General features: G+C 38.9%; 1 protein-coding gene across 1 annotated transcript in view; it reads right to left on the bottom strand.

Moving 5' to 3' along the window:
• Positions 1 to 241: 241 nt before the first annotated feature.
• LOC139571177 (CUB and sushi domain-containing protein 1-like) overlaps positions 242 to 15,203 on the bottom strand; it is a 572,617-nt gene continuing 557,655 nt past the window's right edge. The window contains exons 61-71 of the mRNA XM_071393795.1: positions 11,107 to 11,280; positions 10,871 to 10,944; positions 10,595 to 10,706; positions 9,626 to 9,805; positions 7,598 to 7,660; positions 7,073 to 7,234; positions 6,845 to 6,957; positions 5,370 to 5,457; positions 5,086 to 5,221; positions 4,700 to 4,762; positions 242 to 3,513 (exon numbers count right to left, since the gene is read on the bottom strand). Coding sequence (XP_071249896.1) covers positions 3,354 to 3,513; positions 4,700 to 4,762; positions 5,086 to 5,221; positions 5,370 to 5,457; positions 6,845 to 6,957; positions 7,073 to 7,234; positions 7,598 to 7,660; positions 9,626 to 9,805; positions 10,595 to 10,706; positions 10,871 to 10,944; positions 11,107 to 11,280 — 1,325 coding nt within the window. The 3' untranslated portion in view covers positions 242 to 3,353. The remainder of the gene's footprint in view (positions 3,514 to 4,699; positions 4,763 to 5,085; positions 5,222 to 5,369; positions 5,458 to 6,844; positions 6,958 to 7,072; positions 7,235 to 7,597; positions 7,661 to 9,625; positions 9,806 to 10,594; positions 10,707 to 10,870; positions 10,945 to 11,106; positions 11,281 to 15,203) is intronic.

The following is a 15,203-nucleotide window of genomic DNA, read 5'->3' as shown; positions in this document are numbered from 1 at the left end:
GTCGACAAATGCCCCATTTAATGTTAATTTGCCGATTGAGCCGACATATGCAGTATTGACCGCGAATGCAGTCACTGCCAACGCTTAGGTACATTGCTGACAAAGCGCGATGGGATTGAGTCCAGGCCTAAGTACACAAATTCTGATTTTGTTTTCTTGTTGTATACATATCACTATAGTCTTGTAAAATATGTCATGACACAAAACGAAAATAAAAAAGTTCTATACAGATGAGACCATAGATAATTATATAAAAAATGTTTAATCTGAAATAATGTTTTCAAAATATGTCATATAACTTGTGTCATAGAACAATCTGTAATACAATTTTTTTCTAAGGTTTGTTTTTTCTTGTATAAACAAATATATACGAGCAATGTTTTCAAATAAAAGCTTGTATATATCGACATTTGCAAGAAAAGTTTCAACCATATACATTTTATATTCATACTCAGACGATAAATTTACATTTTGTATAGTAAAAACATTTATTTTAACAAGTTTTGTCCTACATTAATCAAAAAAGCACAGCATATTTAATAATTTTACAAATTCTTCATAAAAAATATATTTCTGTACAAAAACATTTTCTTTTGCACCTACTTCAAGTCAGCAGCACATGATAACATGATGTTGTAAGATGGAATGATATTTAATTGAATGCAGTTGTACAGCTCTTTTCTTGGGAATATATTTTACAGATGATGAAAGAAAAACGTTATTGCAGCAAGCCAAAAGGAAGGCAAGATGTGGATTAAAAGCAGTGGGTCTTACATCACAAAATGTTGACAAAGAATGGGGGATGATTTGATTAATTTTCGTCTTAACCCTATTGATTGAAAACACTGCTGTACAGTATGTAGGTGTGCAATGAACAACAGGCATAATTTGAAATGTAAAATGCTAAATAGTTCACTTTGTAGAAAAATGAAGGAAATGCAAATTCTTCTTATTTTACAAACACACATTCATCACACTCTGGGAATCCTGCAATGCTTCAATGGCCACAAATACAACAGACATTAACTGTAATCTGATAGCTCACAAGATTATATTACACATTTTGTCATTGATCTCAAAGCAAGTGCATATGATAACAGATTTTGAAAAGACAAGCTAAGGTAGTTAATCTACTGTTAATTTTTAACATTATTTGTGAAAACATGCATAACCAAAATTATTAGGAAAAACAATAAGGTAATCTATGACTTTGGAATCACAGTGTACTGTATGCATTCAAGTAGCCCTACACTCTCAAGCATTAGTGTTGTAACAGGTCATTTGTAACTGTGACAGCTTTGTCATGCTTTTGAATTTAATAAGGCAGTGTTTCTTGGAGTGTAAATATGAAGTCAGTGTTCAATTCATCATCACTGACTCAATACCCTTAAGGATAGGATGGACATACCATAAAGGGGGAAAAATAGATTATTAAGACAAGCTTCTAAACAACCAGCTCATGCCTCTGCTAAAGAAGGATTGCCATCCAACTTCATTCCCCATCTGGCCTTAAGTGACATGTGTGTCAGAATAAAACATGGTGTAATCGTATGGCACATATAAATTAAAATACGCTTCTGCATTAAAACTGTGATTTAAAGCAAGTGCAGCATTTATGAAAAATAAACATTTAATTAGTTCCAGTATTGTAGAGTAGAAAAATGATGTCCTTCTGCGCAACGAGGTATATTTGAAATGTAAGCAAATTTGCAGCAAGACCACAAGATAGGACTGCAATCTGTTTTGTAGGGTTACAAATGTTAACAATGTTCAATGCTTGTGGTAATGTGAAATAAACTACAATATGAACAGCAAACTGATGATCGACAATATAAACAAACTATCATGCATGATACATACTGTAATTATTTGATGCAATTTACAGTATACTACAATATTGGGTATTGTTGTTTTTTCAAAGCAGATGAGCCAGATCGGTTTGCTCTGCAGTAATATTGATCTGTGAATACAATGATAAATGATTCACAATAGCTGCACATTTGCATGTACACCAGTTGTGTCACGTTCCTGACCTGTTTTCTGTTAGTTTTTGTATGTGTTAGTTGGTCAGGACGTGAGTTTGGGTGGGCAGTCTATGTTTTCTGTTTCTATGTTGGTTTTGGGTACCTGATATGGTTCTCAATTAGAGGCAGGTGGTTTTCATCTCCTCTGATTGAGAATCATATTAAGGTAGGTGTTTTCACTTTGTTTGTCGTGGGTGGTTGTCTCCTGTGTCTGTGTTTGTTTGCACCATACGGGACTGTTTCGTTCGTTCGTCGTTTTGTGTAGTCATTTTCCTGTTAGTGAGTTCATCGTGTTATGTAAGTTCTTATGTTAAGGTTCGTCTACTCCGTTTGTTGTTTTGTTTAGTTTCAAGTGAAGTTCGTGTTTTCGTCTTTACTTAAAATAAATCATGTCATATCAAGACGCTGCATTTTGGTTTAATCCCTGCTCCTCCTCTTCGGATGAAGAGGAGGAGGAACGCCGTTACAAGTTGCTCCTTAATTGAGATTTGTGGAATGATGCCTGATAAACTGCATGGTATTTGTGACTCCAGAGTTAAAATTATATAACTATGTAAAAAAGTAAGCAGAGTGTTCCATAAATGTATTTGCAAAACCAATATTGAAAATAAAATAAGCCTCTCTGTTCATAAACAGTAGCATGGCAGCATGACAACTTGCTCCCTGTGGATATGGAAATATACTGTATGTTTATCTACAAATGGTCAAAAACCCTGTACGTAATCTTTTCAGTTGGTTTGAAAATTCCTCTTTTGACTCATTTCATACCCATTCATAACACACTAGTGCAAAATTTGTGCGATAAAGTTTTTCAACACAACAGCTGAGAGAGTTCCTTTAACTACCCAGAGATTAGATAGCCAAGATCTCCTGCGAGACAGTTGTAGTTGTAGCATATTTTCCCTTTATTGGAGAAGTCTGGCAAGGAATGAGCAGCAACACGATCAAAGTTGCTCCCTCCTTTGTTGTTCATCTTCACTGAAGAAAACACTTTTTATCAACAATTATGTGGCTTTTCAAGACACTTCCGTGTTTCCCCAAGGAGGGCCTTTGGGGAAAAAATACAGAAAAAAATTTTAAAAGAGAGGAGAATGAAAACTTTCATCCTGCAAAGAGCCATGAAAGGCAGAACTCCTTGATCCAAGAGAGTATCTTCTGTCCTGGCCATGTACATAGTCCTTGCTCCATAGAACAACAATAGTTGTTGTTTTAGTCCATATAAAACTGTCCTTGATTTAAAACTTGTATTTTATCATCTCATAACGTGATGAGTCAAAGGAATATTTGCATCTTGCTGTAAAAACCAGTCCAATGCTGGCGAAACAAGGGCTATACTACTGTGCAGACTGTGTTCAGAGTTGTATCAAACCTCACAGCTTTCGCCTCCGTGGGTTTCATGTTTGTGTCATACAAAGGGTTTTCAAATGACGCTTGTCCATTTGTGTTTTCATGATCTGTGTAGCCATTGTATTGTACTTTTGGTCTTGTTCTGAAAGGTGAACATTTAAAAGTCTTAATACATTTACAATATTTTAATAACTCTACTAGCTATGATTGTTGTTTACTTTTCAGACAAATATGACTTTGCTTCATGAAGGGATGTTAATGTACAGCAAAAAGTGCAAAGACGAAGCAGAAACTCTTTCCCACTTGAAGAAACTCTGTAAATTATTGTAACTGCATCTTTAAATATAACGAATAAGAATAAATGAAACCCGTAGCTAATGAAATTATGTTTCAGTCCTCCTTTGATCTAGAATACACATTTACCCTAGGAGACTATATAACCTCTTATTATTTGAAATATGATACTGAGGAGTCCTACTAAAAGCCTACTGACCTGGTTTTAAGCTTCAATATAAGATCAGTGTGAAGACCTTGATTCCATCCGGGAGTTACTTTGTAAGCCTTTACTTAATATTCCCTCCATTACCTTACAAATCTCACTAAGTAAAAGTAAGACAAATGCAGGTTTAGAGACTTGCCTGGAGGGCTTAGTGTCTTCTACATTAACTTTGTTTGGATTTAAAAAGTCCTAAAGCTAATCCCCCATAAAGGCATTGTTAAAGCAGGATCTATCTGCATACAGTATGTGGAGAATACCTCTGCATATTAAAAAACACATTTCCAAAGCTTTCCAAAGTCTCTGTGGGAGTTTGAATGAGGAAGAGAGGGTGGTAATGAAGCTTAGCGGCTAAACATGTACAGTATGGTATGCAAAATTCAGTAAAGAAAGAAGAAAACACTATCAAAACAGACTAATCCTATATTATGTGATTATGACATTGTCAAAAGACAGTATTCTAAATCTGACAATTACGTGAATATGAAGATACTTAGTAAGCATGATTCTGTATTCATTATACGTTAAAACACAATACTTCAAAACTCCCCTCCGGTAATTTTATCAGTCAAAAAACATGGATTCTCATGAAATCTTTTGGGCAAATGTCTACAAAAAACAAATAGAACAACATTCAGCTGGTTGAAATATGCTGACAGAGAGATGACAATATGAGATCAAAGAAGACAACATATTAATTTAAGCCCAGCAAGTTGATGTTTTTCCCTCAAATTATCATTTTTTCTCCACAAAATGAAAAAAGTAAAAGATAGTAATGACGATGTGGAAGTAGGAATTGTTGTTTATAGTGATTTAGTTTCTTATGTCTTACCTGCCGCCAGCCCTGATTACATCTTTGGGTCTCTCATTGTCATCAGTGTCTTGTGAAAGTACCCTGCCAATTTTTTATGTTCTTTTAATATTGGGTAATTTCCATTTTATATTGTCACATTTTCTTTCTTTTGCTTGTTCAATTAGCTTTGGAAAACTCCACTGCTCTTTCTTGTAATCATTTTGTCACACACTCATCTAACATTTGGCTTTGTTATGTAACGATTTATCAACTGAAACCTTTAGGGATCACTCATCGTTGGTGAATTGGCACAGGAGTTTCCCATAACTTATAAGAAAGAGACAACAATGTTTAACATCCAAGCATATATGGACAAACATCCCCAATGCAGGTTACCAAGACATCCAATAGCCAGCACTCCTTACCTGTGTTTGTAGAGGTAAAATGCAAACCCTGATAGAATAAGGGCAAAGAATGGCACTAGTATGGCAACTGCTACTGAACTGCTATTTGTGCCATAGTATGGAGGATTTGATGGGTCCAGGTCTGTTGTAAAGAGACCTAATAAAGAAACATAACAGTACAATCATTCTTGTCAAGGTTTCGGGAGTAACTTATATAAAAGGAATCATGTATCAGCAGTAAAATGTAACCGTGCATGCATTTTTTTTTATGTTGTTGTATTACTGAGACTACACAATGACTGTACCTCCTCTTGTTAGCACAAATTTTCCAAAGTCCTTGCTGTGAATATGACCCTGGTAAACAAAGGTTTTCTGGTCAGACTCTGCGGTCACCTAAACCAACACAAAAGAGAGGGAATTTTCTTTTTTTACTGATTAAATCAGGGCAGAGCTGAAATGCAGAACCATTGCACAACGAGAACTATTACCCATTTACCTCACATAACCCTTTGGATCTCATACAGCTTATCATTCTCACTCGCCTTGAAGTTACTTACTTCTGTAGTGTTCACTTAAGTGATGCCCGAGAAGTCGGTGCTTATATACAACGGGTTACTTACATATTAAAATAATGATTGACATATTTTCATAAAAAACGTTATTTTGATGAATGCATTCATACTATTTCATCCTTCCACAAGATATAGTCCCGACACAAATCTAGGGTTGCTACCCAAGCCGGCTGGTCGTTCGTTCTATCGGTTCGGTTGCTAGAGACGTAACCCAGTTGTTCAGTCTTTTTGTTCTGTATCTATGGACCCAACCCAGTCGTTCGTTCTAAATGTTCCATTGCCATACTGGCTGGCAACATTCTTATCCCTTGCTTGCTAGCTAGCCAACTACGGCTAACTTACAGTCACGTCAAAAAGTGCAGTCAGAATAACAACAAAGTAGCCGTATTTGCTTTAGCTGTTTTCTAGTGACATTTATTTGGATACATCCATAACAATGAGCTAATGAGGCGCGATTTCGTCTGGCATAGAAAAATGTGTTCACTCGCCTGGACACTGTTTTTCAGAGGAGCTAGCCAACAACACAGCAAACACAATGACTTCAAACTGAAGCTGGAAAGACTGCAAACTAGCTGCACTTTGTTTAGTTTGACATTTCTTTGTATATATCCATAAAAATTATGCCAGCTGATTCATGATTTCAACTGGCTGAGAAACGCTGCCTGCCTGTCTGTCTTGTCCCGACTCCCAACACGTTCATTACTGTGGGACAGCTGGAGATCGTTTGGAGTAAAAAGTACATCCTTTTCTTCAGGAATGTAGTGAAGTAAAAGTATAACATTGTCAAAAATATAAATAGTAAAGTACAATACCCCAAAAAATGACTTAAGTAGTACTTTCAAGTATTTTTACATCTCTGCCTGTTGTATAAATGAAGATACAGTATATTTTTTAAATTTCAAAAGAGGGCTACAGTAAAGTAATACGGTATCTTAAAACTGACACATGTTCATTCAAATAATTTTAAGCCACTTGTATTAGGTATGCTAGTCAAAACCTTATGCCAGAGCTGCCAGAGCTGCATATTGATGAAGGACATGGTCTGCAGACATTAGCACCTCATGAGCTAGGTGTACAGCATATTAGAAAACAGAGGAAGGAGAAAACATGCTTAAGTAAGGGAGCCAAAATATTTTTGTTTTGAAGTCCATAATAAGGCCCTAATGTAATTGGAAATAATGATAATTTAATTAAAATAAAAGACTCACGTAGCCATCCATTGCCCAGTTGTCGTTCTTGAATTTACTGAAATGATGCTCTGCTGGACCACGTATCTGGTAAACCTTCAGTAGCAAATGATTCTCCTCCTTTTTGTATGTTCCTGAAAACAATGGAAATTGGGTTATCGGTTGGTGTTTACTGTTGTAATGTTGACTTCAACTGTAATATTTGGCAAATCAAATAATGTCAGCGTTAACATGAGTGTTGTGCTTTACCAGAGAGTTTAAGCTGCACTCTGCTCTGATCCAAAAGTGTGACATTAACTCTACTGGTTGTTGCATTGAATCCATTTACAGTAATAGTGGCACCTTCTCTTGCCCCAAGGTACTCATAGAACCCGGTCCAGCCAAAGTTTAAAGAAAACACATTTACAGGAACTGAAGGAAAGAAAGATTTGTGTTATACTGTATGCCTAGAACAAGATAAAGTACAATAATTCAACCAGATTATTTAAATTTTTGCGTCATCCATCGGCTGTCTGTACATAAGATCCGTCATTAAGAGTAATCTCAAGATGTGCAGTATCCATATTAAAGGAAAAATCCATTAAAAATGTTATATTTGTATTTTTTTCATTAGTCCACTGTTGATACAGTCCCAAAATGTTTTGCATGTCAGCAGTCAAGTTTTCAAGATATTGGACTTTCAAGAAGCAAGGTGTCACTTGCCACATCATCATGACGACGCAAAATACCAAAAGACATTTGAACAGAGAAGATGACTCAGAGAAAATAACATACCACCAATCTTGTTTTTCTGAACATCCGACTCCACTCCTTTTTTACCATTTATTTTTGGGCCAACTGAAAGACGGAATAAATAATTGATTCAATTACATTTATGGATGTGACCTACTCACTGTCAGTTGCTGCTTGTAGCCTAATAGTCACAACGTTATTTTGGCCACATTTTACCAAAGTGATTCAGATGTGATGATAGCAGAAATGTTGTATACTCAATTATCTAGGTATTCTCAGCCAGCACAGAGAACAAAGCAAATTAACTACTTTATTGAATACCAATATATACAGTGGGGAGAACAAGTATTTGATACACTGCCGATTTTGCAGGTTTTCCTACTTACAAAGCATGTAGAGGTCTGTAATTATTATCATAGGTACACTTCAACTATGAGAGACGGAATCTAAAACAAAAATCCAGAAAATCACATTGTATGATTTTTAAGTAATTAATTTGCATTTTATTGCATGACATAAGTATTTGATACATCAGAAAAGCAGAACTTAATATTTGGTACAGAAACCTTTGTTTGCAATTACAGAGATCATACGTTTCCTGTAGTTCTTGACTAGGTTTGCACACACTGCAGCAGGGATTTTGGCCCACTCCTCCCTACAGATCTTCTCCAGATCCTTCAGGTTTCGGGGCTGTCGCTGGGCAATACGGACTTTCAGCTCCCTCCAAAGATTTTCTATTGGGTTCAGGTCTGGAGACTGGCTAGGCCACTCCAGGACCTTGAGATGCTTCTTACGGAGCCACTCCTTAGTTGCCATGGCTGTGTGCTTCGTGTCGTTGTCATGCTGGAAGACCCAGCCACGACCCATCTTCAATGCTCTTACTGAGGGAAGGAGGTTGTTGGCCAAGATCTCGCGATACATGGCCCCATCCATCCTCCCCTCAATACGGTGCAGTCGTCCTGTCCCCTTTGCAGAAAAGCATCCCCAAAGAATGATGTTTCCACCTCCATGCTTCACGGTTGGGATGGTGTTCTTGGGGTTGTACTCATACTTCTTCTTCCTCCAAACACGGCGAGTGGAGTTAGACCAAAAAGCTCTATTTTTGTCTCATCAGACCACATGACCTTCTCCCATTCCTCCTCTGGATCATCCAGATGGTCATTGGCAAACTTCAGACAGGCCTGGACATGCACTGGCTTAAGCAGGGGGACCTTGCGTGCGCTGCAGGATTTTAATCCATGACGGCGTAGTGTGTTACTAATGGTTTTCTTTGAGACTGTGGTCCCAGCTCTCTTCAGGTCATTGACCAGGTCCTGCCGTGTAGTTCTGGGCTGATCCCTCACCTTCCTCATGATCATTGATGCCCCACGAGGTGAAATCTTGCATGGAGCCCCAGACCGAGGGTGATTGACCGTCATCTTGAACTTCTTCCATTTTCTAATAATTGCGCCAACAGTTGTTTCCTTCTCACCAAGCTGCTTGCCTATTGTCCTGTAGCCCATCCCAGCCTTGTGCAGGTCTACAATTTTATCCCTGATGTCCTTACACAGCTCTCTGGTCTTGGCCATTGTGGAGAGGTTGGAATCTGTTTGATTGTGTGTGGACAGGTGTCTTTTATACAGGTAACGAGTTCAAACAGGTGCAGTTAATACAGGTAATGAGTGGAGAACAGGAGGGCTTCTTAAAGAAAAACTAACAGGTCTGTGAGAGCCGGAATTCTTACTGGTTGGTAGGTGATCAAATACTTATGTCATGCAATAAAATGCAAATTAATTATTTAAAAATCATACAATGTGATTTTCTGGATTTTTGTTTTAGATTCCGTCTCTCACAGTTGAAGTGTACCTATGATAAAAATTACAGACCTCTACATGCTTTGTAAGTAGGAAAACCTGCAAAATCGGCAGTGTATCAAATACTTGTTCTCCCCACTGTAGGGGGAAATATGATTGATAAATACAAGATGCAGGTGAACTGATCATTTAAATATATGGCCCACAGTACAATTTATCCTTCTCACTGGAATTAATGACATTTTAATAATAGTCATATTCCAGTGCAAAAGTATACCTTTGCAGACAGGTGGCTTTCCGGACCACTTTCCATCAGGTTTACATGTCCTGTGCTCTGATCCCCCATCCAGGAAGAATCCGTCTTGACATGTATAGATCAAAGTATAGCCCAGAGTTGGTAGATCAATAGCCCTCACGTCAATGTTAGACGGTGTCTCGGGCTGTCTGCAGGCATGGGCTACAAAAAATTAAGAAAGGAAGGTAATTCACAATAAATTCCCTTGACCACTAACCGGGATTACCGGTCAGAATACAACAGCCCCACACCCACACCAGTACTATGGAGTTATGTAGAGATCAAGCAATCCTATCAGGAGTGAAATTATTAAACAAATCCTGAGTGTTGCTATCTATTTGTAACATAATATATGAGCTCAGTCTTCACACCTTCCTGTCATCAACTTAAGCCTCCCTACTCCCAAGCCTCTGACAGTGAAGCCACTTTATGTGGAGGAAAGGCCTGAAGGATTTTGTGGGGTATGTTGTCAAAATCGCACACTGATTTACAACTCACATACGAACATCTTAAACTTGGCTAACTTTATCAATTTCTTTGCTGAGGGCAGCAATCCCTACTTTACTTCCGTCCATGAATCACACAGCCATTTCTCAAATGTCCATTCCCTTTTGAACATCACCCTCAATGGCTTTTCCGTTTTGATCTGTCTTCTAATCCATATATACAGCTCAAGACCTATAATATTGGGCAGAGTTATTAAGAAGAGGGATAGAGAACATGACACTGCCATGGGGAGAGTAGTGATCTAGAATGCAGTAAATCAAAGGGTTACATTTGCTAAACCAATACTTTACTCCTTTTGGCTGTCATACCCCCCTATATACCGCATGTATCTCTCCCTCTAGTCATTAACAAGTCAATGCTAAGAAAAATGATACCTGCCGGATTAATAAATTACTTTTCTTGACAATGTCTTGGGACAAAAACAAATCTTTCAAAAAGTCTTACCAATACATTCTGGTTGCACACCACTCCACGTCAAATTTTCCAGACAGGTTCTTGTCGTAGATCCCAGTATGTGGTAGTTTTTACGACATTTGAAGGAGATTTTGCTTCCAACCTAAAATAGAAGACACTTTACTATAAATGGTCAACAACCTGGGAATTACTTTGACTGACCAGAATACTATTTTGGATTGTTTTAGCTAAGTATCTGAGCACAAATGTCAATACAAAGATGTCTGTCTACTCATAATTTCACATCGCTTAAAGTAAGGACCTTACCTCAAATCCTTGGAACGTGACTGGTATCCCGTAAGATGGAGTTCCAGGGTCTCTGCATGTGTTATATGCAGGATCTGAAGACAAATGTAATGTTTAGCTCACTGCCTACCAACATCATCATCACTGAAGAAAAGAAGGAAACACTCAACAACACAACACGATATAGTACAACTCACCACAATTAAGGCAGCAGATGTGTATTATTATTATTTTTATGGTATGAATGGGCGACCCACCTATACATGAGGGCTGTATTCCACTCCAGCTCCCATCAACCTGACACAGTCTCCTGGGGGACCCGACCAGGATGTTGGGGTCCCTGCAGAAGAAGGTCACCTCTGACTTGTAGGTGAACTGCTTCCCCTCAGCATAACCCTCTGCGGGGGTGCCAGGGTCTCCACACAGCACAGCTAGAAACAACAAAACACAGAGACCATAAATCAAATCACACAATTGACATCGCACACATAATCCGGGTTACGTGGGTTTCGGATTTCATGATTCACAATTTTTTAATAGGCATGAGGATCAGAACGTTTCATAGGCAAAACTGACCAGCTAATCTGGAGGTGAAAGAGGAGCTAGCGAGGTGCTAGCTAGTGGAGTAGAACACTTGAAAAAGAAAAGGAGAGCCACACACTCTAGGAGCTCAGATGCAATAATTTAATAACCTAATAACCAACGTTTCGACAGACAAGCTGTCTACATCAGGGTAAAAATGACAACTGACTAGCTAGTCATTTATCACATGGCTCTTGGAATCACAACATTATGAGGTGAAAAAAAGATAATCTTCTTGTGAGAGCTTGTTCTTTAGAGGGTTATGTGAGACAGAGAGCCTATGTAATATATGTCAGTGGTTCCCATTACACACACACACACACACACACACACACACACACACACACACACACACACACACACACACACACACACACAGTATATATACACATATACATATTTATTTTGGAGTCCGGCTTTCAACTTAATCTTGAAAGTTGTAATAGTAGAATGCACAAAGTGCAATTTTCAAAACTGGGTTGTACATCATCAACTTTCCTCTTCTCAAGTCAGTCATTGCATACCTTAAAGAGCTACAGCGCCTTCGGAAAGTATTCAGACCCATTGACTTACGTTAATGCCTTATTCTAAAATCGATTTTTTTTTAAAACACAATACCCCATAATGAAAAAGCGAAAAGTTTTTGAATTTTTTGCTAATTTATTAAAAAGAAATAAACAGAAATTCCTTATTTACACCACATGCTTCAAGAGGACCACCATTGTTCCTGTTCCCAAGAAAGCTAAGGTAACTAAGCTAAACGACTATCGCCCCATAGCACTCACTCCCGTCATCATGAAGTGCTTTGAGAGACTAGTCAAGGATCATATCACCTCCACCTCCACCCTACCCTACCTGACACCCTAGACCCACTCCAATTTGCTTAGCGCCCCAATAGGTCCACAGACGACGCAATCACAATCACACTGCCCTAACCCCTCTGGACAAGAGGAATACCTATGTAAGAATTCTGTTAATCGACTACAGCTCAGCATTTAACACCATAGTACCCTACAAACTCGTCATTAAGCTCGAGACCCTGGGTCTCGACCCCACCTTGTGCAACTGGGTCCAGGTGGTGAGGGTAGGTAACAACATCTCCACCCCGCTGATCCTCAACACTGGGGCCCCACAAGGGTGCGTTCTCAGCCCTCTCCTGTACTCCCTGTTCACCCATGACTGCGTGCCCATGCACGCCTCCAACTCAATCATCAAGTTTGCAGATGACACTACAGTGGTAGGCTTGATTAACAACAACGACGAGACGGCCTTGCGAGGAGGTGAGGGCCCTCGGAGTGTGGTGTCAGGAAAATTGCCTCACACTCAACCTCAACAAAACAAATGATTGTGGACTTCAGGAAACAGCAGAGGGAGCACCCCCCTATCCACATTAACAGGACAGTAGTGGAGAAGGTGGAAAGTTTCTATCTCAAGGCCATCAGACTGTTAAACAGCCATCACTAACATTGAGTGGCTGCTGCCAACATACTGACTCAAATCTCTAGCCACTTTAATAATAAAAAATTGGATGTAATAAATGTATCACTAGTCACTTTAAACAATGGCAATTTATATAATGTTTACATAACCTACATTACTCATTTCATATGTATATACTGTACTCTATACCATCTACTTCATCTTGCCTATGCCATTTGGCCATCGCTCATCCATGTATTTATATGTACATATTCTGATTCATTCCTTTGTTGTTGTGAAATTGTTAGATTACTTGTTAGATATTACTGCATGGTCGGAACTAGAAGCACAAGCATTTCGCTACACTCGCATTAACATCTGCTAACAATAAGTATGTGACCAATAACATTTGATTTGATTTTAAGTATTCAGACCCTTCGCTATGAGACTCGAAATTGAGCTCAGGTGCATCCTGTTTCCATTGATCATCCTTGAGATGTTTCCACAACTTGATTGGAGTTCACATGTGTAAAATTAAATTGATTGGACATGATTTGGAAAGGCGCACACCTGTCTATATAAGGTCCCACACTCTGACAGACCTCTAGAGTTCGTCTGTGGAGATGGGAGAACCTTCCAGAAGGACAACCATCTCTGCAGCACTCCACCAATCAGGCACATTGGTTGCCAGGTGGAAGCCACTCCTCAGTAAAAGGCACATGACAGCCCACTTGGAGTTTGCCAAAAGGCATCAAAAGACTCTCAGACCATGAGAAAGAAGATTCTCTAGTCTGATGAAACCAAGATAGAACTCTTTGGCCTTAATGCCAATCGTCATGTCTGGAGGACATGTCAGCATCATGCTGTGGGGATGTTTTTCAGCGGCAGGGACTGGGAGACTAGTCAGGATCGAGGCAAAGATGAACGGAGAAAAGTACAGAGAGATCCTTCATGAAAACCTGCTCCAGAGCACTCAGGACCTCAGACTGGGGTGAAAGTTCACCTTCCAACAGGACAATGACCCTAAGCACACAGCCAAGACAACGCAGGAGTGGCTTCAGGACAAGTCTCTGAATGTACTTGAGTGGCCCAGCCAGAGCCTGGACTTGAACCCGGTCGAACATCTCTGGAGAGACCTGAAAATAGCTGTGCAGGAACGTCACTATCAAAACTGACAGAGCTTGAGAGGATCTGCAGAGAAGAATGGGGAAAAACTCCCCAAATACATGTGTACCAAGTTTGTTGCGTCACACCCAAGAAGACTCGAGGCTGTAATCTCTTCCAAAGGTGCTTCAACAAAGTACTGAGTAAAGGGTCTGAATAATTATGTAAATGCCATATCAGTTTTTTATTTTTAATACATTTGCGTAAAAATGTCTAAAAACCTGTTTTTGCTTTGTCATGATGGGGTATAGTGTGTAGATTGATGAGGGAAAAAACGATTTAATACATTTTAGAATAAGGCTGTAACCTAACAAAACGTGGAAAAAGTCAAGGAGTTTGAATACTTTCCGAAGGCACTGTATTTATATCTTGTCAGAAATGTCCAGATCAACTAGCCCATGTCAGTTAAGAATTTCTTAGCCCATAGATTTTGTTGTAATGTTTGAGTCACTGAAATATCACATGAATAGACATTAGGCATAGAAAAATGTATAGAATTGCAAGGAAATTTGCTTTAAAATGACAAAATGTTATCTGCACCCCATGACAAAATGTGTAGAATTACAGGAAATAAGTTTAAAACCTGCAAAATGTTGTCTCCACCAACAAGAGGGGTGGGATGTTCCACAATGCTGGAAGGGGGCTTTGAGTGAAAAAGTTTGGGAACCCCTGATATAATGTAGGGGAGTGTAAAAAGTGTGTGAACTAGTCCTGCTCTTTATAATGGATAATACAATGGTTTCAAGTTGCTTTTTCATAATAGGTCCTTCATGTTTGCGAAATGCCTCACTTAAATTTTCCACAAAGAGTTTAGAGGCAGAAGTCACTCAGACCTCTTTCAGACCCACAGCATGAGAAGTTTATTTTACAGAGTGTGCTCTCCTGCAGACTTTAGATGAACATTCTGGCTCTACTTCTGACACTGTGTCAGGAGCTTATTATCAAGGGCCTGCAGGCTGCAGCAGCAGACTCCATCCATGCACCTTGTAATGCTCATGTTATGGGCAGACCTAGCTGCGGATACTTGAGGGATCAATTTAGAAAATGTTTGGGTCTGTCACAACAGTTTCCCAATCTGTCAAATCTGACATTTCACAGAGGGTTTAGTCTGGTCATGCACCCTCCAGCAGCACAACTTTAACAGGGCTATAGGAAGGATAAGTAGGCCAGGCACATTTAATTTGAAAGG

Source organism: Salvelinus alpinus, chromosome 3, assembly GCF_045679555.1.
Source record: "Salvelinus alpinus chromosome 3, SLU_Salpinus.1, whole genome shotgun sequence".
NCBI classification, from domain to species: domain Eukaryota; kingdom Metazoa; phylum Chordata; class Actinopteri; order Salmoniformes; family Salmonidae; genus Salvelinus; species Salvelinus alpinus.
The sequence above is the reverse complement of the archived record's forward strand: the minus strand, read 5'-3'. Positions and strand labels throughout refer to the sequence as shown.